This window comes from Procambarus clarkii, chromosome 62 (assembly GCF_040958095.1).
Source record: "Procambarus clarkii isolate CNS0578487 chromosome 62, FALCON_Pclarkii_2.0, whole genome shotgun sequence".
NCBI classification, from domain to species: domain Eukaryota; kingdom Metazoa; phylum Arthropoda; class Malacostraca; order Decapoda; family Cambaridae; genus Procambarus; species Procambarus clarkii.
In genome coordinates, this window is record NC_091211.1 from 15,483,567 (window position 1) to 15,507,947 (window position 24,381).

General features: G+C 37.4%; 1 protein-coding gene across 3 annotated transcripts in view; it reads left to right on the plus strand.

The window, feature by feature from the left end:
- LOC123766419 (SET and MYND domain-containing protein 4) overlaps positions 1 to 24,063 on the plus strand; it is a 33,612-nt gene extending 9,549 nt beyond the window's left edge. For all 3 annotated transcript variants that reach the window (XM_045755515.2, XM_045755514.2, XM_069308176.1), the window contains exons 5-16: positions 518 to 668; positions 2,112 to 2,267; positions 6,483 to 6,653; positions 8,159 to 8,306; positions 9,674 to 9,854; positions 11,402 to 11,507; positions 13,180 to 13,253; positions 14,104 to 14,216; positions 17,890 to 18,079; positions 18,272 to 18,418; positions 20,995 to 21,136; positions 23,939 to 24,063. In XM_045755515.2, coding sequence (XP_045611471.1) covers positions 518 to 668; positions 2,112 to 2,267; positions 6,483 to 6,653; positions 8,159 to 8,306; positions 9,674 to 9,854; positions 11,402 to 11,507; positions 13,180 to 13,253; positions 14,104 to 14,216; positions 17,890 to 18,079; positions 18,272 to 18,418; positions 20,995 to 21,136; positions 23,939 to 24,032 — 1,673 coding nt within the window. In that variant the 3' untranslated portion in view covers positions 24,033 to 24,063. The remainder of the gene's footprint in view (positions 1 to 517; positions 669 to 2,111; positions 2,268 to 6,482; positions 6,654 to 8,158; positions 8,307 to 9,673; positions 9,855 to 11,401; positions 11,508 to 13,179; positions 13,254 to 14,103; positions 14,217 to 17,889; positions 18,080 to 18,271; positions 18,419 to 20,994; positions 21,137 to 23,938) is intronic.
- The last annotated feature ends 318 nt before the right edge of the window (positions 24,064 to 24,381 follow it).

Below are 24,381 nucleotides of genomic sequence, written 5' to 3' on the forward strand. Positions count from 1 at the left end.
GATATATAATAAGAACTTTTATGTTCAGAAGCCAAAAAAGCAGAAAAACAATGAAATTCTTCACAGAGAATTCAAGCTCATCATCACTAGGTGGGATACACTGGTAAACTGAGCGTGCTCGCCCCGTGCCCAGCAGAACCAAGTGCTTGACCCATGTACAGTATCAACAGATGACTCATATTCCGAAGCAAACTTCATACACGAAGTCAAATTTTATGAGGAAATTGACTTTGTGTACTAAAAAATTCATAATCTAGGGCATTCATAAACCAAGGTTCCACTGTACAGTAAGTATATATAAAGATTTTTCTACTGTAACACTTTTTAATATGTAAGTGTAACTAGTGCTTCTAGTATAATATTTGTAAACTTAAAACAAAAAATTATCCTTGTAAACTGACTGTCCTATCTCATAATTCTGTATCTATAACTATTTTAATAATGAGTGAGGAGAGCAGATAATTGTTTCTTTTGCAATTATATTAACTTTTTACTTATCAGACATGTCATATTTCAGAAAAATATGAAAAGACAGTAGCAGACCTAGAAAAAAAAATGGATTCTTCTGGTTTTAATCAGACCAATAGGCAAGAAGTTTTAGGTCACCCTTCATTGCTTAAGGGGGAGAATGCAGTTGTCAAGTACATGACGAGTGTATTTGAAATGAGGTAAGATATATATTAGGATGAATTATTATGGTATACAGTACTGTATATTTTTTAACTAATCCACTTGATTGCTCTGTAAGGTATTGTAAGGATCCACCATGTCCACCTAAGAATCCACCTTTTTGACATAGACCATATTGATGTACAGTCTGGTAGGATGACATTCTAGGCACTGATGCCAGAAGGATCTTTTCAAGTATCCTGCAGTCATTAATGGTGTCTGACAGCTTCACATACTTCACAGATGGATCAGTAGACCAGCAGGGACAAGAAACCGGAGCTGCAGTTAAGGCAGGAAACTCTGTAAATAGTTGGAGACTCTCAAACGTGTTCAACTTTACAGAGATGCTAGCCATTCAAAAGGCTTAGGAACATGCTCTTGCTGAGCACCGACAACATGTTATCATACATGCAGATTCGAGAACTGCCATTTTAACTTTGCACTAAGAACACTATGTGACAAGGTTTTAGAGGCAGTAGAAGAAAGCTAGATCAGCTATGAACCATACCTGTATGGTTCCACTGTATACCTTAGATATACAGTGGAACCTTAGGTAGGCATGTGGGGACCATTTTCCATTAAATTGTACTATATATAAACAAATCTACAAGGGCCGTGATGAGGGTACAAACCTATGTCCGGGATGATCCCAGATGCGCCTTAATTGACTTTGCCACTTATTTGACTCTTGGCCCTTGTGGATTTGTTCATTTGATGTTTCACTATTGTGATTTCTGTGTGTATTGTACTGTATATATAGTTTCATTCCAGTACTGTAGTACTAGCTAGTGCTGTAATCTGTTGACAGTCAGTTTAAGGGTAATTATGCAATTTTAGAGCAATTCTAGGCTAATTACGAGATGTCAATAATTGTTTAGAATTGGGCGGGGAAGTGGGGGGTGATGGTGAGTTATGTTCTTTGGTGTCATAGCAAGTGGTCATTCTCATGGGTGGATTAGGGTAAAGTAATTACCTAGAATTTCATCCTGCCAGACTGTATACTATGCTCCTGGATTACAGTACAAGACACTTTGCAAAGTTATTTGTCTTTGTAGTGCTCAGTTCACTTTACATGCTGATTCAGACTGAATTGAAAATTCTTTTAATGTGTATTACAACAGCATTAACTGGTTGGGACATTTAGATGTACAGTATTCATGTTGTCTGTGTTAAATACTATATTGACCTGCCAGGACTGTGCATAGTCCTGTCCATGGAAACACCAGAACATTGGCTATGGGAGCAGTCAAATGCTTTGCTCAAAGAGTAGCTTTTATATTTTCACTGAACTCTTATTTTATATTATTTATTTGTGTGTACTCCACAACTTTTGTTTATAATCCATAATTAAAATGTAGGTTTCATGTATATACATGTATGGTTTTAATCTTATTTCAGGAATTTTTAGCCAAAATTTCTGAGTCCCGCATAATTTCCCACAGAACAAGTGAGAAGTATGGTCGTCACATTGTTGCTACTGATGCTGTGAGCAAGGGGTCTGTAGTGTTTGTAGAGAAGCCATATGCAGCGATCCTTCTTCCAGAATACCACAGCACACATTGTCATAATTGCTTTACTCCAGCTACCAATCCTGTGCCGTATGTTGACCAGATGCCATGTTAGTTTGTTGTCATTTTTCTCGTTACTGTTTGTATTATAGTAATTTTTTAAATTCTTTAAGCATTTTAAAAACTTGAAACTTTGAATTTTCATTAACAGCAGAACACAAAATATGTTAAAAAAGGACATATATTGGTTTATTCTCACACTGGTAAAACAGCTGCTATGGGTTTGCAGTAGGTTTGCCATACACAAGGACAAAGAAGCAAGGAGGAAACCCTAAAATTAAAAAAAAAATACATAGATGTATTTTCATATCTTGTATTTAAAACCAGTTTAGAAAGAAATCTAAAAAGTGTGTACCTGTACTAATCTAACTGTACTCATCTTTGCTTATAAGAGATTCAGCTTAAACTCTTGAGCTCTAGTTTTGAGCCATTAATTGACTGGTGAGATGCTTCCCCAATCCCATGCATTTTGTTTTACAGTACTGTATTTACATTTGATTCCACATATGTAGTGCATCACTGCTACTTCCTCTTCTAGTGCTGTATATTTCTCACTACACCTCATACTGGAGAAATGCCTTGACAGGTTTTATCTCTGGTTCATGGCTCATTCTGGTGTCAATTTTAATTTATTCCTCCCTTGTCCAGGACCCACCCTTTTCAAACATCGTAGCTTGCTTAATGTTATCAATATCTCTTGAGACTCTTGTCTGTGGTGACCATGTTATAAGACCTTAAAGATAAAGAAACCTACAAAAGATCTATTGGTCCATGCAAGGCAGCTTCTACTTTTGCCCACACTCACTCATGTATACAGAATGTTATGCATGGCATGGCCCTGCAATGTTTTGAAAATAAGTTTTGGGGCTAGGGACATGAGAAATAAGCTGTGGTTAAATATTTTTGCAGGCATGCTCATTTGGTAGTTGTCTATTATAGGTTAAAATTAAAATATTGCTAAGTGAAATGTAGCCCATAGGGTGTGGGAATGCATCCTGGAGGCATCTCCGGCTACAACTCATCCTTTACTTCAATGAATTGGGGTTGGTCCCATATAGTTTGTTGAATCGAGACTGTACTGTACTTCAATCACGTTATCCCTTTACTCTTTGCCTTTCCAGAGAATGTAAATTAATTTTTTTTTTTAATCTCTTCATAAAGGAGGTTTCTAATTCCTGGAATTAAATTTGTCATCCTTCTCTGTATGTACTTTTAAAAGTGAAATTATATCCATTCTGCAATGCAGCGACCAAAACTTAACTGTATAATCTAAATGGGACAAATAATGACAAGATTAAATTGAAGAGTATCATTAGATATTTTATTTCTAACATGTGTAGAAATAAATCCCAGTATCGTATTTGCCTTGTTCTGTACATTAGGCATTTATATTTTCTTAACACTTTCGCTCCCTGATGACACTCTACGTCATTAAAACAATACACGCAGAGTTGCGTGATGATGCAAACGGCGTCATGCATAAATTGTTCTTATTACCAAGTATAAACATTGTAAGTGAAAGGGTTTAACATTGGGTTGTGTGCTCACCAGCAATGCTCAGCATACCTACTGGTGCGATGTGGGTGGCCCGCCGGGAGTGCGGAACTGTTAAGTTGACTACTAATCATGATTCAAAGATCTCTTTGCATTCAAATTTTCAATTGCAATGCTATCTAGCTGATATCTGGAAATTATAATCATTACCTAGGTTTAGATCCCTACAGTTTTCAGCAATACAGTATACAGTGGTACCTAAAATAATGAATTTAATCCGTTCCGGCGCGGTGATCGTCATGTGAAACTGAAGTCATACAAAACGAATGTCCCCATTGACAATAATGGAAATCAAATTAATCCGTTCTACCACCGAAAAACATCAATATGATATTTGATGTTTTAAATAATGGAGCAGCCTACCTTACATACACTGAACAAACATTTAAGACGTTTTTCTTTCTTCAAATTTGTCAAAAAAAAAAAATTTCATTTATCTTACAGCAAAATGAAACACCATTTGGTGTTCTGCAGGTAGGCTGCTCCAAGTTAATTAACACTTTGGCGCACCCCGCTCGCCACCCCTCAACTGTGCGATATGGGACCCAGGGTGTCACGGGAGTGCGCGTAAATTTTGAAAAGTGTATACTCTCTTCAACTTTGTCACCTTAATTCTCGTCCTACGAGATTAAATTTGGTATCATTGTGTTCGCAATAGAATTCTCTACAGCACTAAATGCATATAAACTCCAAAAGCCCGGCTAATTATCCACAGCAAACAGAGAAAGTGCGAACGAGTTACCCAGGAGCGCGCAAACGCGATAAAATGTTTTCACTATTTTTACTCTGGTCACCTCAATTTTTATCCTAGGTCTTTCATTTTGGTCTCAATGGGTTCGCAATAGAATTATCTAGAGGAACATTAGCATATAAAATAAAAAACCTGGTCACGCTCCAACCGCCGACGAGTTGAAGACGGGCCACGCATTAGCCGCGAGTGAGTGCTCAGCCGCCTTCCAGCTACACTCCCAATTCCCGCCCTTTTCAAGCCTTTTTTTCGCAATTTTCTTCCTGGAAGGGCCTTGTTCATGATCACTATCCATCGTGGAGTAAGCGTAGATAGTTTCTAAAGCCGCAGTAAGAAATATAGCCACGGAAAATAGCCGAAATGTTCACACGTTTGAGATGCGAGGGGAGGCGACATTGGTCACAACAGTGGAGCGAAAACAATGGGCCCACGGCATGTGCCAAGCCGCCTGAGGGCCACGAGGCTCAACAAAGAAAATGGGAAGACATCGGCGTGCATTTTAAAACCAGTCCTAAAAAATCGGATAAAAACCTGATTTTTGGCGATTATTTAAAGTGGATGACGCAATGCTGCGTCATCCCCGGAATTACCGCCAGTAAACGGATGACGCAATGCTGCGTCATGCCCGGGCGAAAGTGTTAAATAAAAGAAACAAAAAAAAAAAATAAATAATTTTGAAAAACAGAACAAATGTCAAAAAGGTTCGTTCGGTGGTCGGCAGGTAGGCTGCTCCATGTTTCTTAAATAAAAAAAAAATAAAAAATAAAAAAAACGGTTGAAACAATTTGAAAAACAGACAAATGGCATAAAGGTTCGTTCAGTGTTTGTCGGGTAGGCTGCTCCATTATAGTAATCTTTCTTTGTTTCAAATGTGTTTCATTTGTTTATATTTTTCATTTACGTCTCAATAATGGAGCAGCCTACCCGATAAACACTGAATGAACCTTTATGGCACTTGTCCATTTATCAAATTGTTTCAACTGTTTTTTTTATTTTTCGTATTTTTTCTTATTTAAAAAACATGGAGCAGCCTACCTGCCGACCGCTGAACGAATCTTTTTGAAATTTGTTCTGTTTTTCAAAATTATTCATTTTTTTTTTTTATTTAAGAAACATGGAGCAGCCTACCTGCCGAACACTGAATGAACATTTTTGACATTTGTTGTACAGTATTTCAAAAAATTTCATTTCTTTTTTTCTACAAAAAAGTCAATGCTTTGCAACATCTTAGCAGTCACCCCTTTATATCCCAGCATCATTAGCATTTTTAAACAAAAACAACATAATTTATTTGCATCGTCGGAGGCGTCCGAGAATGTGCAAGAAGCAGGCCGACCCCGCCATGTGGTGTCGTCGTTATTCAAACGAGCGGTCGCCATACGAGACAAATTGTCGGCAATTGGGTCGGTCGTTACCCAGAATGTTCGCCATTTGAGGGGATCGTTATTCGAGGTACCACTGTATCTACTAATCTTCCATTAATTTTAAAAGCCTATCAAGATAATATTTGTTATTTGTCAGGCAGTGTGAGATTACTTCCATTAGCTTCATAATCTTGGTTTGTTATTTCAAGGATTAGCTTAACTTAACCACCTCACTGCGCACCTGATTTTGGCAAAAACTTCATAGTACAATTGTCAAGGACATATTTTTGTTGTTTTTATAAATGTTCAGTTAAAGTTAATGTCAATGTTTCCAAACTCAACCATTTTCATTTGAAAACACAAAGAGTGATGAAAACATTAAAAACATTAAAATATAGCCTAATTAATAAAAATAGCGCAACTCTTAGAGCAGCTTAGGGTGCTCTTTGCAGTAAAGTGGTTAATTAGCTATTTCTTTGGCTCATATTTTTCACATAAGTGTACATTTAATATAATTTTTTAATATCTTTTTTTTTAATAAATTTTGAATATAATTGTTATTGAAATATATTTTGTCAGGTGCAAATATTGTTGTGATGCTGTGTTCTGTAAGGAAGAATGCCGCGAGTTAGGACGAGCCTGGCATCAATATGAATGTGGTATTCTTCATATATTATCATCAGTGGGAATTGCTCATCTTGCTGTCAGAGTTATTCTTGTTACAGGATGGAAGCATACTTGTGATATCAGGTAATTATGTTCATTCAAATTTGTGATTTGAATTTGTATGCATCATATTTTGCCATTCCACAATATCATTGAAGGAGAAAACAATGCTGTATAATGCCTGTATACTGTCACACATAAGCGACATGGAAACACACATACAGTACTTTTTGTATATTACAACATCAAGCTTCAGATAATAATAATTCTGGTTTTCTTTTGTACAAAATATATATAATTGCTATATGAAATACAGTACTGTACTTGCCTATTTGTTTGGTATTACTGTATTTAAGTTCAAAGGAAGCTTTTCAAATGTGTATTATAGTGGCATCCAAGATCTTGGGATAATATTAGGTATGTGGGTCTTTGACTTGTTAGTACTTAAAGTGTTTATATGCATACATCATCACATGAATTTACCTTAGGCCCATTAACACTAGCGACCTCGATGAGAACAGGAAGTCGGCGGCTTGTCAGAGGTCCCCCTTCCCCTTTTCCATGCTCCCCATTTGCGCTCTGACAAAAACAAATGAGGTAATGAAAATTATTACCTTATTTCCTACTTTCATGGGACTTGGAATCACACCCATGGAAAAAGGAAAGAAATACATTAAAAGGAAGGCTATAGATATTCAATTTTAAAACATTAACAAGTCACTTGGCCATTTATTATATCAGTCACAATACAGTATGTACCATCACAAATAAAGCAGCACTGCCATGCTTTAGAAACTATCCTCAGCATCACCCACCACTTCATAAGACCAGATGGTTGGTATTACTCATGAATTGTCATGTTACATACAAATATATTTACTCTAAGCCACTCACCAATATGTTGTCCTCGCACTGTCTCCCTGCTTTCTCTCATAATCACCATGTCCATCCACTTTTCTGGTCTTTGTCTTTTTCTTCTTCTCTCAAAATCATTTAAATACACTTCACCAGTCTATTATCCATTTTGTTTAATATGCATAAACCTTGGTATTCTCTTCTCAATCTTGAAGTTTTTAAATTTTGTTCTCCATATCTCTCCATGACATTCATTCCTTATTATATTTTCCTACCACCACACATACTTTGCAAATTGTTTATTTCTGCTGCTCTAACTTGATTTTTCACATTAATGCCACACCGTTATCATGTAATCATGTATAAAAGGCAGCACTGCCACCCCCCCCCCTTCATTAAAACCTATGGCTGGACCTATTCCTTTCTTATTTTTTTCTAATCAAGGTTTTTATTGCACCAGGCATTCCTTCTCTGAAATTTGATTGTACATTTTTTTTTTTTTTTTGCCAGTAAAACAACTGTATTGAAATTGATCTAACACTTTGACAACGCCACTGTTCATGTTTTTTTTCCACACACAATTTCCTTCTCCACTACTGTAACTTTACTTTTCTCCACATTCACCTTTAACAGTCTTCTCTCACACACCTCAATATAAATTGTAACTAGTGTGCATAACATTCTGTTAGTTTATGCATTTGATTTCTTCTAGACATAAGATATTTTCTTTTCAGAAATGAAGCAATAGAAGGCAGAGTAGAAGGAGTAGGAGAAAATGGTGTTTATAATGGTAATGATGTATGTGAGGGATATCGAGCAGTGTATCATCTCATGCCGCACTTTGATAGCTGTCTCCCAGAGGATCAGCTTCAGTACTGCCTGGTGAGCTTCAGCCTATTTGGCTAAGGTTACTGTTGCTGTTGTTGTAGTAGATTGCATGTAGTGGACTTATGTGTGTGTTCACTTTTAAACTTAGTGGTTAGAATAAACATTCATCTTGCTTATTGTGTATCCTGTTATCATACAGTATTATCCTATTGCGTAACAAGCATCCAGTTTTGTAGAATACATCTAGAATATGTCTGATTTTGAGCTATATTTTTAAATGCACTTAATCAGACTTAACCAAGTGTTTGGCTCTTACTAATAATGCCGAATTGAATTAGAGTTGGGCTTGCTGAGTGTATGAGCTTTTCTGTATGAACACATTATTTTATTTATTTATTTATTTATTTACAAGATGGTACATTGGGTTTGTGAGAGTACATAACATTGGTGTTCTTACTTTCTTGCAGAGCCACTAACACGCATTGTATTTTGGGCATCCCTGTGTCTATAGGGAGTGGTGATATCTGGTTCTAAAGCACCATCTCTCAGCTTTTATGCCTGATACTTTTCCACTTCTCGACAATCTCGTGTTCTTTCAAACTTCAGCTTAAATTTGTAAATTGAGTTAAGTTTTATGACTCCTACTTCCAGCCATGTTCCATCTAGTTACCATCTACAGTGAATAAAAGTATTTCTTTATATTTCTCCGATTCATTTGAGTTGCCATTTTTTTTTACTCATTTTGTTCCCTTTCCTGGAGTCGACTTTCTTTATCTACTACATCAGCTTCTCTCAGTATCTTAAGTTTTGTGAGTATATCATCTCTGGTCCTCCTTTCTTTTGGTGTGATTAGGTTGAGTTTCCTTAATTTATATATATCCCTGATACCTTGACTACCTGTTGAAGTTTCTGAGGATTAGTATCTCTTGCATGCTCTCAATCAGAGGGTGGATATAGGAGAAGTGTCTCTTCCTGTTTGTCTTGGCACTCTGTGTCATGTACTTCTTCCATGCCTTCTCTTATACATTCTTTCCTTATATTGTCTGTTGAAGCATGTGTTGATGTTGCTTTTTGTGTCTACTTTCATTAGTTTTGCTTTCTATTGTAAGATGCACCCCTCCCTACCTTTGTGAGTTTTATGGTGAAAAACACTGCTGCTTATATTTGTGCAAATACAGTATGGAGTGTTGCTAACCATAGAAGGCTAAAACTATAAATACGGAATCTACGAGCAGAAAGGGTATACTGTAATCTGTTGCCTGAGCTAATTACTATAAGATCATGTTATTTATAAATGTAAAGATTTGAATAATTATTCTGTATACTATCAAATATGATTAATAAGAAAACTAAGGATATTAATAAAGATAATAATTTTACAGAAAAATTGCACCATTTATAATCAATGTTTTGACTTTTAGGCTGCAATTCTTTTGGCAACTGCAGTTTTGGACAAAACAGATTTCCCAAAACACAATGAGGTTGAGATGATGAATGAGGATTGCCTTGATGTAGCTCATCTTGCCTCTGCAATAATGAGGCACATAGCCCAGCTTGTGTCCAATGCCCATGCAGTGACTCAGATCATGGCATCCAGCTGTGGTAAGTAAAATTCATTTCCAAGAACTGGTCTCAATACCCCAAAATTTATTGTATTTTTGTATTGAAGCTAGTAAGGAGTGGTAAATATGATTGAGAAATGATATTTGCTTAGGATAGCTATGCAGTATCTGCTAACTATGAATTAAAAATTGACATCAGCTGCTGACTTCTGCCTAGTCTTATCAGTGATAGTGAAATAAATGAGTTAAAGGCATCCCACATTATATTGGTTGGGAGTTTAATATGGACATGAGTGGAAAGTTTGCACCACTTTATCTTGTGCCTCTAATAAACTGTCATACCTTGGATTTGGGTTTCAGTTCGGTTACTGGAACCATTTGGGTTATTCATCATCATATTTTCTCAATAACTCAATCAGTGGGAGCCGGTCGGCTGAGCGGACAGCACGCTGGACTTGTGATCCTGTGGTCCCGGGGTCGATCCCGGGCGCCGGCGAGAAACAATGGGCAGAGTTTCTTTCACCCTATGCCCCTGTTACCTAGCAGTAAAATAGGTACCTGGGTGTTAGTCAGCTGTCACGGGCTGCTTCCTGGGGGTGGAGGTCTGGTCGAGGACCGGGCTGCGGGGACACTAAAAAAGCCCCGAAATCATCTCAAGATAACCTCAAGATCATCCAATCATTTTTTCTGGAGAGGTTGAATGGTGGCTCTCTGAAGCTATCTCGCTTAATAACCTTCCAAAATGAGTCACATCAGTGTTAGGAGTCCTGGCTAGCCAATTGTGGACCCGGGTCCACTCACAGAGGCACGGGGAATAAAGGGACTGTCACAGTCACCTTCAATAGCAAGTATACTATTGAAGTAGGCAAAACAATACAGACAACTGCAAGGTTCACAGAGAAAAACAACCTGAAGCAGTTGCTCAGCTGAATGTTATACTGTACTGTAATGGCAACCAGCTATATTACAACAAAAACATTGTTGCACAAATGGAAACGTCACACATTTATATGTACTGTATTTACAGTATATATATATTTGGATAATTTATGGGAAAATATACAGTATTCTTTATCTGTATTATTTATGTAAATATGTAAATCAAGGATTTGGATATAGTCTAAGGATGTGGATAAGTTTGAGTAAATGTACATTTTCTGTGGGGAACCCCATCAGCTCCATGAAGCTGTTTGAACTGATATAGTGATTTATTAGTTTGGGGTCATCAGTCACAGGAGTCCTTTGCCTACCAGGGACCACGAGCCAGAACCTGGCCCCCCTCAGCGCAGGGAGCAATGCCCTATGAGCACTTTACATTTAAAGTAGTGTATGTCAATAATTGCCATCGACTGGGCAAGGCCCCCAAAACTGTATGATTATTTAAGGATTCTGCAAAAACCCATTTATGTTTCAGACGTCTATGAGAGGAATGGGAAAAACTTTTGAATCTCGGTTAATTTGACTAATTCAATCAGAATGTATCTATTAAAGGTGCATTGCTTTGTTTTTTAATTATTGTGTTGTAAATTTGTCCAATATGTTTTATCACTTTAGAAGATGTTATATATCTGGTATTTTCTTTGACAGGGGAGAGGAGTAAGGTGGAGCAAGTGTCACAAAAGAGAATTGCATCTGCTATTTATCCCACTGCCAGCCTCATGAATCACTCGTGTAAACCTAATATTATCAACAGGTATCTTCTTGCAGATTTATTTTAAATTTTTGTAGCTGTATTGAAAACCTTTACTAAATACCATATATCTTTACTCTTAGTTGAAATATTTTTATCGTAAATGTTTGAAAACAAGGTTATTTGGAAAGCAGGAAAACAAGGTTGAAAACCATTATTTCTACTGAAATATAAATAAATTAATGTAAGTGTGTGTGTGTGTGTGTGTTAGGTCATGAGGTCCTATTTCATGATGCATAGGTGCACCAATCTGTGGCTGTGGGCGCCTGCCTGATGCTGCAAACATTGTAACCAGCATTGGGTTCACTGGTATCTGAACCTTTGTACATAGTGTTTATCACAATCAGCATCTTCTGTGACATGATCATCATTAAAGAATTGCAATTACTTGTATATTTCATCATTATTAAGTGGTGTTGTGGACACGAACTGCATAGCAGTGTTGTGGAGCTGGTGCTGCTGCCAACCCGTTCTCGCAAATTCGTATAGTCAATATTGACTTATTAACTACGTGCATAGGTGATATACTAAACATAATAGATACCCTTAAAAAGCTTCATAGAAAACACCGACCTTACCTAACCTTGTTAGTATGTTAAGATAAGCATCTTATAGGTTAAGTAATAATTGTAATTACGAAGCTATAAGATGCTTATCTTAACATACTAACAAGGTTAGGTAAGGTCGGTGTTTTCTATGAAGCTTTTTAAGGGTATCTATTATGTTTAGTATATCACCTATGCACTTATTTAATAAGTCAATATTGACTATACGAATTTGCGAGAACGGGTTGGCTGCTGCATATGTTACTCATGGTCGCTCTCAGTACTGAGGCCCCTCACACCCAGGAGGCCCACGATATTTTTCCATGATGGCATCTGTTTACTGGAAGTCTGAGGAACAGATGCCATACCAATGATGATACCATTCAAAACACTAATTCTGTACTCTTAGAGTGTGGAATATTGCTGCACACTAAAAGCTCCATTTAAAGCTGGAGAAATTATTGACCTAGAGAAAATGGAAAGTTCTTTTATTACCCAAATCCAGTCAATAAATAAAGCATCTAAAATATTGGGACCACTTAAAAATTTTAAATCTATATTCTCTGGAGTACAGGCAAGAGAGATAGATCTATACTTGGAAAATATTAGAAGGACTGGTTCCAAATCTGAACATGGAAATAACTCCACAGGACCAGGATGCATTGCAAAAAGTGCAGGGTAATCCCGTTGAAGAGCAGAGTTGCAGGTGGTACACTGAGAGAGAATTTTGTCAACAACAAGGGCTAAAGACTTCTCAACTTTCCTTAACATAAGGGGTATAACTGACTGAGCTCACAGTGTTCAAGATAGAACGTAACGAACATCTCCAAAGGATACCTGATCAACCAGGATGTAACTCAAATCTCAGACTGAGAGCAGCAGCATCTAACATCCTGATTGGCTAGACCACCATCCAAGAGGCCTGGTCAGAGACTGGCCTGCGGGAACATTGATCCTCGGAACCAACACAAGTTAAAATATATTATTTATTTTATGGTTGGTAATACAGTATGTATATTATTTTATTATAATATTTAATTATTCCCATATCTGAGATTTTATCTTTTAACAAATAATATGAAGTGATGTAAGTTTTGTATGTACATTTATAGCATGTTCCATTTTTTCAGTTTTCAAAAGGATTTACTGATAATAAGGACAATTGAAGATGTTAACCCTAATGACCAGATTTTTAACTGTTATGGTAAGTGCCAGCAATATTCCCTTGCATATTTATTATCCAGTGTTAAACGCTGTATTGAGTTTCAAGATAAAGCACAGTATCAAAGGTAGAATATGGCATTTATATATAATGGTAGCACAAGGCATAAAAGCTGCTGGTAGATATACAAATTACGGTACAGTACTTAGAAAATGAAGTGAAACAGTACTGTTCCAATATAAGTGCAGTGTATTGTTTACAGCTCATTTACATTTTCTTATGCTTGTGCTGCAACACACACATTCATTACTTGCACCGGAAAACCTTCTGTCTTAATGGTGCATGTTTATTTGTGTGTGTCCTGGGGCTAGTGGTAATGATTTTCAAATTAGAGAACTCTACACATTCGAGTTACCCTGTGCTTCTAAATTTAGATGTCCTATCTAAATTATTGGGACTGTCTTAAAGCTCTCAAAATGTACAGTGCTCTCTGGAAAGGAGAGGAGAAAGGTATCAAATAATATATACATGGAAGATACTGGAGGGTCAGGTCATAAAATTTGCACAGTAGAATAACAACATACTGGAGCAAAAGGTACGGAAGGAAATGTAGAATAGAACCAGTGAGGAGTAGAGATGCCATAGGCACAATCAGAAAGCACTGTCTTAACATCAGGGGGTCCATGGTTGTTCAACACCCTCCCAGCAAGCATTAAAAATATTGCTGGAACATAGGTGGATGTGTTCAAGAGGCACTTAGATAAGTTCTTACAAGAAGTGCTTGACCAACCAGGCTGTAGTGGATATGTGGGCCATTTTTGGTTACCAGTTCTTGAATGCCAATACTGTAAATTCTATGAAATTAAAATAACTGAACATTGGTGTTTTACAGGACCACACTACTGCCGTCAGACACGTCAAGAGAGACAAGAGTCTTTAAAGCGACAGTATTTTTTTACTTGCAAGTGTGTACCATGCACCCAACCTGAATACTTGCAGAAGGAGGTAATGGCAAATTACATTTTGTGTTTCTTTTATATAGTAGTATGAAGCTTGAAACTAATCACAGGTCATTCAATTAAATTATGATTATATTTAGCTTGCTTTATTTCCATAGATTTTAAGATTCTTGTGTAATTACTAAAGTGTAGTTACAGGATGAAAACTACACCTATGGTGTCCCGTCTTCCCAGCACTCTTTGTCATACAGTATAGTATAATGCCTTGAAACTACTGACGGTTTTGGCATCAACCACCTTCTCACCTATCTTGTTCTAACCATCTACCACTCTGTTTGCAAAAGTTTATTCTTATATTTCTTTGGCAGGTTTGTTTAGTTAGTTTAAATCTATGACCTCTTGGTCTTGAAGTTCCAGCTCTTGGTAATTCTTCCATATCAATACAGTACAGGATTATCAATTCCCATTACTATTTTGTACATAGTGATCATATCGCCTCTTTTTCTTTTATCATCTAGTTTGGCATATTTAATGCCTTTATCCTCTCCTCATAGCTCTAGTCCTTCAGTTCCGAGAGCCATTTAGTTTCATGACTTTGCACCTTTTCCAGTTTGTTGATGTGCTTCTTAAACTATACAACCGCTACATATTCCAACTTTGGTCTAACGAAGGTCATGAACAATTTCTTTAGTATTTAATCTTCTTTAGTATTTGTGTGTCTGTTAAAACTTTCACTGGCACGGCCGGCGACTCCCCGCACACCGCAAAGTCGGTCAAGCATTGCTTGTGAGCACACAACCTCACTCCAATGTTTACACTCTTTTTCAGCTTTCTCACCTCAATTTTCGTACTACGTCTTTCAATTTGGTATCACATTGTTTGCAGTAGAATGCTGTAAAGGAATATTTGCATATAAGAACATAAAAGCTCACTTTCCTGTACTTTAGACCCATCACGCACTGCAATGTAGCCCAAGCGTTACCCGTGAGCTCACCACTCCAATGTTTATTCTCGTTTCAGCTTTCTGACCTCAATTTTTGTGCTATGTCATGCAATTTGGTATCAAATTGTTCGCAGTAGAATGCTGTAAAAGGATATTTGCATTTAAGAACATTTAAATCTCACTTTTCTATACTGTACTTTTGACAAACACTCAATAACTTTTCCCTCATACATGTTTCTTTCAATGTTTTTGTCATGGATTGGCTCTGTTCTTGATCAGTATCAATCTGGAAGTCAATTTGCAGTATTTATAAAGCCAATAACAACAAATACCTGAGATAAAATATCTGGAATGGGGAAACTTTTAGACTTGAGGGGAGGTTGCAGCTGTCACGCGCTAGATCACGAGAACAGTGAGCCTCCAGCTTGACATTGTTCCGGCATCCTGACCCTGCCCCACACAGCGGAGTCAAGATGCCACGTGGGAAATACAGAGAATGGGAAGACGTTGGTGCGCATTTTAAAACAAGTCCCATAGTATTTGGACAATTCACATTTTTAAATTAATGATGCCGTTTGCATCATCACGCACTCTCTGGATTTTGGTTCTGTGACGAAATATACATGATCGGGCAGCAAAAGTATGTGTTTACTTGAGGATGAGATAAGAGCTAATATACTTAGCTCTTGCCAATATGGCTTCAGACTCCAGAAAAGCACCACTGGCTCTTTAACAAATATGCTTGACTTGATACTTGCAGCTCTTCACAAACATAAATATTTGTTGACTAAACAAAGCTTTCAATACCATTAACCACAATAACTTTCTCAAACTAGCATTATGAAGTCAGAAGTCACTCCCTTTAATAATTACGATCTTACCTCGGTGACAAGCACTGGTATGTTTTTGTTAACAATGCTACTTCTCCCACACTGCTAATTAACAATGGCTTTCCAAAGGGTAGTAGTATACTTGATCCACTCCTCTTTCTCATTTATTTCAATGACTTACCAAATGCCACACATCACCTGAGAGCAATTCTATTTGTTAATGACAACCTTCATTTTCTTAAATGCTAACCTACTTGTTTTGAATATAACAGTGAATGCAGAATTAAAAAAAAAAAGTACATTTATGGCTGACTACAAACTAACTCACCCTTAACATTGAAAACTGTATTACATATTGTTTGAGAAAAAGTCCAGAAATCAAATTAACAATTAGCAATACACAAATTAAGAGCAGAGTAGATGGGGAAATTCCTTGGTGTTTACACTGATAAAAAAATGAATTTCAATTGCCTTGTATAAAATATAACAGTCTCAAACAGTAGGCAGTCTCTCTAAAATCTGTTACTATGTACCTCACTCTGCCTTGGTGACTTTATTTGCCCATCTATCCATATCTCGCCTCCAGTATCTGTACTTGGGGATCTACGACCCAAAATTATCCATTATTACTCAACATTATTCAGCAATCAGAACAATAACAAACTCCAGTCCCAGGCATCACCCAGCACCCTTACTGCAATCTCTGAATATGTTAAATATCAAGTCACTTCACACACTCGAGCATACTCTATACTGTACCTATAAGCCAATAACTGCAGTGCTATTCCTGACCTTATATTCTTCCTAGAGGGCTGCAACAGAGCCCATATGTTCTACACAAGAACACAAAAAACAAATATGTACAGTATTTGATATTCCTAGAGTGAGACTCAACCAAAACAGAAATACTTTGCAAATTAAGGATCCCAGATTATGGAATGCAAACATTGTACCTCCAGGATGCCTTTCACCACATTTTTTATATCGTATGATATGCCAACCTGGATACATCTCATGATCAACTTGACTTCATGATCAATGGCAAAATATATGTGTTCTTTTCATTGCTTTATAACCTTTTTCTAAAATGTTTTATAACTTGGAATCCTCTGTAATGATTGAAATTGAAATTGAATTGAAATTGAAATAAGTTTATTGAGGTAAAATACACACAAAGGGATGAGGTAGCTCAAGCTATTCTCACCCCGTTCAGTACAACGTGTTAGTACATACATAGACACACATCACAAACAATAAACCTGTTACCAAACATTCTGAGAGATAAACATGTACATTTCCTCCTTCACAAGTGGTATGGTATCAGACGTGCACAAATACTTTTATGACCTAGTTATACGGATAATTCAACAAAATATTACAGTCTTGGTGCAAAATTCTTATATCTCTCAAGAATATCATCAACCTTTCCTTTGTGACACATCCAGGCTATTTGCTCAGGAACAGTCCTTATCTCAGTGTTTCTATATACATTACTCAACGGACAATCAAGAACATAATGGGCAAAGGTGTAAGACCTTAACATACCACATAGTTTACACTTCGTGTCATTATCATGAACGCCTATCCCATATTCCCAGTAATATTTGTACCCAAGCCTGAGCCGCATGTACACAGTCACTCCAAGCATTTCTCCTTTTACCATAAGTGAAAAGGGTGTTTTGACTCACATACATGTAGTGTTGCATGGTTAGACTTCTCTCATACATTATCCCTCTCCTCTCCACTCCTGCCTGTGCCTGAATATTTCTGATTTTGCTTCTTGTCTCATTGTGAATTCACATTCAATGTCAATTTGTGGTTTTGATGTGGCACGTTTGGCCAAGTCATCCGCCACCTCGTTGAGCACTATTCCAACATGAGATGGAATCCACATGAATTTCACACTATGACCTTTCAGCTGTTGATGTATACTCTTAATATTTCAGGCAAGCTGGAGTGGGTTTTGTTGTGAAAAGTGTAGAGGTGTGTTATCTTGGATGGGTGAAAATGATCCCACTGGCTCTGATTTAGCTGAGAGTGGAGGAGTGTTTCTGTGCCTCAAGTGTCACACACTGCAGAGGCCATCAGCACACCTTATGGACGTGTGTGCTAAGGTCAACTCTTTACATGAAGCTGGTGAGAATTGTAAACAGTTTATAGCCACCTCTTGTGAAATACTGTGTACATTATCATTATTATTTGGGAATGGCTTTAACATTGTTAAAATAGCTTTATATAAAGGCTCTACTGTGTAGCATTTGTATGAATTATCAAGTTTGTTTTAATTAAAACTTTCCCTAATAATTAAAAATATTCATATTGATGCAGGTGAGGAGGCTTTGCAAAAAGGTGATGTACCAGGTGCTGTGACTCTACTTAGGAATGCTCTCTCAAAAGGTTCTGAAGTGTACCTGCCAGAAAATCAATACTTCACTTCAGTTCGAGACACACTTGCGTGTGCCTTGAGTGATTTAGGTAAGAGACTCCAATTTCAGCCTAAAAAATAAGCCATGCAATTAAAATTAAGACAAAATTAAAACCATACAATTAGCCAATTAGCATGTGGCAAAATTTTGGTTAGAAAATATTATATATATATATATATATATATATATATATATATATAATATATAATATATAATATATATGTATGTATGTACGTATATGTACTCCACAAGGCAAAGGGTTGCTTGGAGATCAGAATTCTAAAGAACTGAGAAAAAACCCACCAGAATTCTAAAGTGCCACAAAACAAGTAACTACATTACTACAAGAGAATTAGGAACCCCAAAGGAAAAGAAGACAAACAACATATGCTAACCTTAATGAATCTATTTGCCACTAGATGGCAACTGAGGTCACCCAAAGCCTCAGCTAGACAGCCAGCCACCTCAATCATTTACTGGTGCCAATAGCTGTACACACCTCTGCTGGGCCTCATCACCTATTTTATACTTTCAACTAAGTGATGCTGGTTTCCCCTTAGAATATTAGCTTTGTTGTAGGCCATTGCTTTGTTCATATTCTTTTGTGCATCATGATTGCACTTCTGGAGCCTCATGGAGACTTCCTGAAGTCATCTTGCCGAGATGGTTTCCTCCCTACTGAATCGCATGAGCCATTGAAGTATGGTCTACAGAGAGCCAGAACCTGTGCCCCCAACAGGCACAGGGCAGGAGATTATGATCACTCTTGCTGTGAAAACATCCAGAAAGTAAGTGAAGCAATACAGACAACTGCAAGGTTTAAAGAAAATGAAGCACTGAAACAGTCAAATGAATCTTTTATTTGGAATTCTTGGCATTCCAAATACCAAATGGCAAAATTCATTTCATTTGGAGTTCTTGGCAACGAAAAATTTACCCAGAAACTAGCAGTTTCTTGGCAGTTGATACCTGGTTGATGGGGTTCTGGGAGTTCATCTACTCCCCAAGCCCGGCCCGAGGTCAGGCTTGACTTGTGAGAGTTTGGTCCACCAGGCTGTTGTTTGCAGCGGCCCGCAGGCCCACATATCCACCACAGCCCGGTTGGTCCAGCACCCCTTGGAGAAAATGATCTAGTTTTCTCTTGAAGATGTCCATGGTTGTTCTAGCATTACAGTATTTCTTATGCTCACTGGGAGGATGTTAAACAACCGTGGACCTCTGATGTTTATACAGTATTCTCTGATTGTACCTATGGCACCTCTGCTCTTCACTGGTTCTATTCTGCATTTTCTTCCATATCGTTTACTCCAGTATGTTATTTTTCTGTGTAGATTTGATACTTGGCCCTACAGTATCTTCCACATGTATATTATTTGATATCTCTCTCATCTTCTTTCTAGTGAGTACATTTGGAGAGTTTTGAAATGATCCCAATAATTTAGGTACTTTATTGCTTTATTAGGTGATCGATCTGTTGTGCATGAGCTTGAACCTATCCTGCGTGGTATTTCCCTGGGCTGGGTTTGGCTATGGACACTGTATTGTTCCTCTGGTTCTGTTGTTTCTTAGCTGCCAAATCATCAGGATTGGGCTCCATTTGCCCTTTGTCAGCTCTTGTTTCACCAGGTTCTTTTGATGCATTTTGGGACTTTGTCCCATAGTGCCTTCCTCGCCCATCAGTCAATGTGTTTACAGATGCTAGGTTAGGGTTTCATGACCAGTGCTCACCGAGCCTGCAAGGGTTTTTGGGTGGGGGTCAACTCCTTTGGGTGCTCAGCACAGTATGAGAGTTTGTGGCAGTGTGGCACGCCCTTTGGAGGATTAGTCTTCTTCTGTGCTTCATTCTCTGATTCCGTTCTTACTGATTTTCATTGGTTCATTCCTTGAACTGCAGAGAGTCGTCAGTCCTTTTCCCTTTCTAGCTGGACTCTGCATAGCTTGGCTTCTGTATTCTTAGGATTTGGTTTGTTTGTGTATGGAGAAATTCAAATGTATGGATTTGGTTGTCAGTGTGTTTCATGTGTCGGGTGTGTCCATTGCTCTAGCAGACTTGTGTAGTTTCTGTCCCATTTTCATGGACTGGACCATTGACAATGTGTCATTTTGTTGGCTCTGCAAGACATTTAATCAGCCAAAGTGGACCTCTTTATGTCAGTGTGGAACTAGTGGCTTCCCTCCTACATGACTCCATTTTCTGATTGTGAGTCTCGTGATCAAGGAACGTGAGAGATTATCACAAGTCAAGCCTGGCCTTAGGCTGGGCTTGGGGAGTAGAACAATTTCCAGACAACCCTCCAAGTATATACTCCAGGTAATATAAGCTCTTACAGCCCCCCAACCTGTTAATTTGCATGATACATCCTTTGCATAAAATCCTTTGTGAATCTGACTCCTTTGACATTGCTCATCTTATGTCTTTCTCTTCTTATATTGCATCCTAAATGATATCTAGTAATTTTTAAGTATTCTGTAATGCTACTTGCCTTCGACTATTTTTACTTTTACTTTACTGTACTGTATTTCACTTTGTCTTCCTGAACATTTTTACATTGTTTACCTGTTGCTGGTACCTGAAATATTAATTATTTCATTGGGGAAATTATGAAGATCAAATTGTTCTTGCAGGTGACTTTAAGAGCTGTTGTTTGGAACTGAGAGAATGTCTTCGAGTAGTAGAATCACGTTATGGGTCCAAGAGTATTGAGTTTGCGCATGAATTACTGAAGTTCTCAGATGTGCTAACACTGGCTTCTGCTTCAAATGACAAGTAAGAGCATTGTTAAAGTTCAACAAATATTGGTATTATTTAAGTATGATAAATGAATATTTGTATGCAACACCAGTCATATCTAAATTTTAAGTCAAATTTAACAGGAAACCGAAGTAGGCAAGTTTTTATTCATAAAATGAGCTGTACAATAAATTTAAGGATTGGGCATTAAATATGACAAATAATACTAAATATTCTTTATTGCCTTAATATTTTACGTTAAGTAATGTTCATTGTATATTTGGGATATATAAAATGAATCATAATAATCAGTGTGTCTGCTGTGTATATTTATTAAAAAGAAAATAACTAACTGGAGCAAGGAATAACCCCATTTATTTCCCTTGTGATGTGATTGATACAGTGACCATAATAACCGAGTACATTTAGCAGCCCGTTCTCGGAGCAGATCCATTAGACAGAGATGCCAAACTCTCTTTCAAACAACCTGGATAGTTATCTAGGTATGTTTGATGGTCTGAAAATATATTATGGTTCCAATAATATGGAATTGTAAATTACTTGTAAACTTGCAAGTGAAACTTTGTCCTAAACAGAGAATATTATCAAGTTATAACTTATTGTATTATAAATTGTTGGTTTAAAATAAAATATGCTGAACACGTTTCCTTTCAAACAGTCTGAAGAATTTGATTCTGTAGACAAAATTCAAGGGTACACTTAAATAGTTTTCAAATTCAATATTTCACATTTTGGACAATGCTACACTTTATTAATAGTGTAAGCAAATTTTAACCTAACCTAACCATGGATAGAGTAGATAGCAGCACTAATTACATAGTGGTGTAAGCAAATTTTAACCTAACCTAACCATGGATAGAGTAAGTACGTAATTATCAAAAGAAGGCACCAAACCGGGAAGGCTATGTAGCACCATCAAATGTGCAGAATAATCAGAGGGCGCTAAATATCACCAAGGATGCCAATACGGGAACAAAAACGCATAAGGCGAACGACATCAAAAGTATCCGAGTCACCAAGAATTCTACTGAGGGACAGGTGACCGCGAGGGGCGGTCGGAAAGCAAGACACATGCTCGTCCTGGAAGTCAGGACATTCAAGAAGGACATGCACGACCGTAAGAGGGACAATGCAACTAGGACAATAAGGAGCAGGGCGGCGCTCCATCAAGTGACCATGGGTTAGGCGAGTATGGCCAATACGCAACCTCGCCAGAGCCGTTTCCCAACGCCGGTTACGGTGGTAGGAGGACGGCCACGAGGAAACAACATTTAAGAGTACGTAGTTTGTTACCAGTAACAGACGACCAAGAAGCCTGCCAACGGGTAAGGACGGAGGAATGGATAACCGGGTAAAAGTCGGAATATGGAATACCTTTACCAGAGATGGGACAAGAGCGGACAGCTTCCTTAGCGGCAGCATCCGCACGCTCATTTAAAGACACACCAATATGGCTGGGAACCCAACAAAACTCAACCGACTTAAATTTACTGTGAACAAGAAACAGCCAATGCTGGATCTCGACAACTACTGAATGAACCGGATTAAAGGACCCGAGAGCCATGAGAGCACTACGAGAGTCAACAACAACTACAAAGGAAGACTGACAACGAGAAAGCAGGAGACGAAGAGCATAGAGAATAGCATAAAGCTCTGCTGTAAAGATGCTAGTCTCCAAAGGTAAGCGACACATATGAGCGCGATCAGGCATGGATAGAGTAGATAGCAGCACTAATTACATAATGGTTTTGAATCCAATACCTCCAGGGGATCTCCTCCCTGAAGATAGGTTTCATTCAGTAATTAGCAGATAATTGGATGGATATTGACATTTACCCATGAAGTCACATACAGCACACAGAAGGGCTTAGGTGTTGGAACATTCACACTTTCCACTTACATATTGCATGTAGAACACCCCTACATAAATATATGCCATCACAAGATACAGTAGTATAGAACTACCGCTAGTTCTAAACTTCCTGTGCTCTTAACCTGATGTATCTTGTTACATATTTTTTTATTTTGTTATATATGCAAGAATTCTTACATTCTTGTAAAGTCACTAGCATGCATAGCATTTTGGGCAAGTCCTTAATCCTAATTTTTCTCTGGAATAAGACCAGTGAAATTCTTTAACAACCAGGTATCTATTCACTGCTAGGTGAACAAAGGCTACAGTTAAGGATTGGCATCCAGTCAATCCTCCCTAGCCAGGAAACCAAAGCGCTCGCAAAGCGCCGGGCAAATGATTTACCACTGCACCACGGGGACTGCTACATATGCACTTATGCTGTTACTCATGCTACAGTTACACCTTCTTCAGTGATTGGAGTGCAGCATCATGTCAGAGCGTCACTTTGTGTTCTTCCACAGTAATTATTTGTTATTAAAATAAACAGCATTAATAAAATTCTTACATCATCAGCTTTGTTGAAACTTAATGGATATGATGGATTTTGGCAATGGGAAAGATTTAAAAAAAATGTATGATTGAGGCACTGAAGGTCACTGACCAGTGTGATGTGTATAAATTTATGCTTTTACAAGTACCTGTACAGTACTGTTTTAAATTAAATGGTTAATGTAGTGAATGATTAGAAAAAATGTTGCAATGAGAATAAATTCTTGATAAATTACTGTACAAGTACTGCAATATAGACTATATATTAGATGTGTGTGTTTCCTTATTGTTTTGTGTAAGGAACAATTATGATCGATTATGTTTATCATCTGCTGTGGCAATTATTTAAATTTCAAATAATGTAATCAATTCTTTTAGACAGCTTCTCATATATAGCAAATTTTGTTTTTCAGACTTAAAGATGAAGTTGAAGGTGTGAAGAGCAGAATAGATGAAATTTTCACTTTAAATTATGGACCTCAGTGGAAGATGTATCTTCAGATGTAACATTATATTTCAATAAACATGTCTAGCCAACTGTCTTATGTTTTATTCATTTACCCTCCCAAGGCCTGTGTTAATAAATTCATAAGTATGTACTGTACAGTACTTCTGAAACAATTATAAATTTTAGCATACTGGCCTATACTACATTAGATTTGCAAAATCATACTAACAAAAAATAGTTTGCAACATTATTTGTATTCATATTTCTGAGCTAGATCACTTAGTTGCTGTCTTAACCCTTTAACTGTTCCGATCATCTCTAAGTGATTGGCCCAGATGCTCTAATTGCCTAGAGATTTTTAAGATTCTCCATTTTTTTTAAGGTCTTTCCCCATTCTAAAGGATGTCA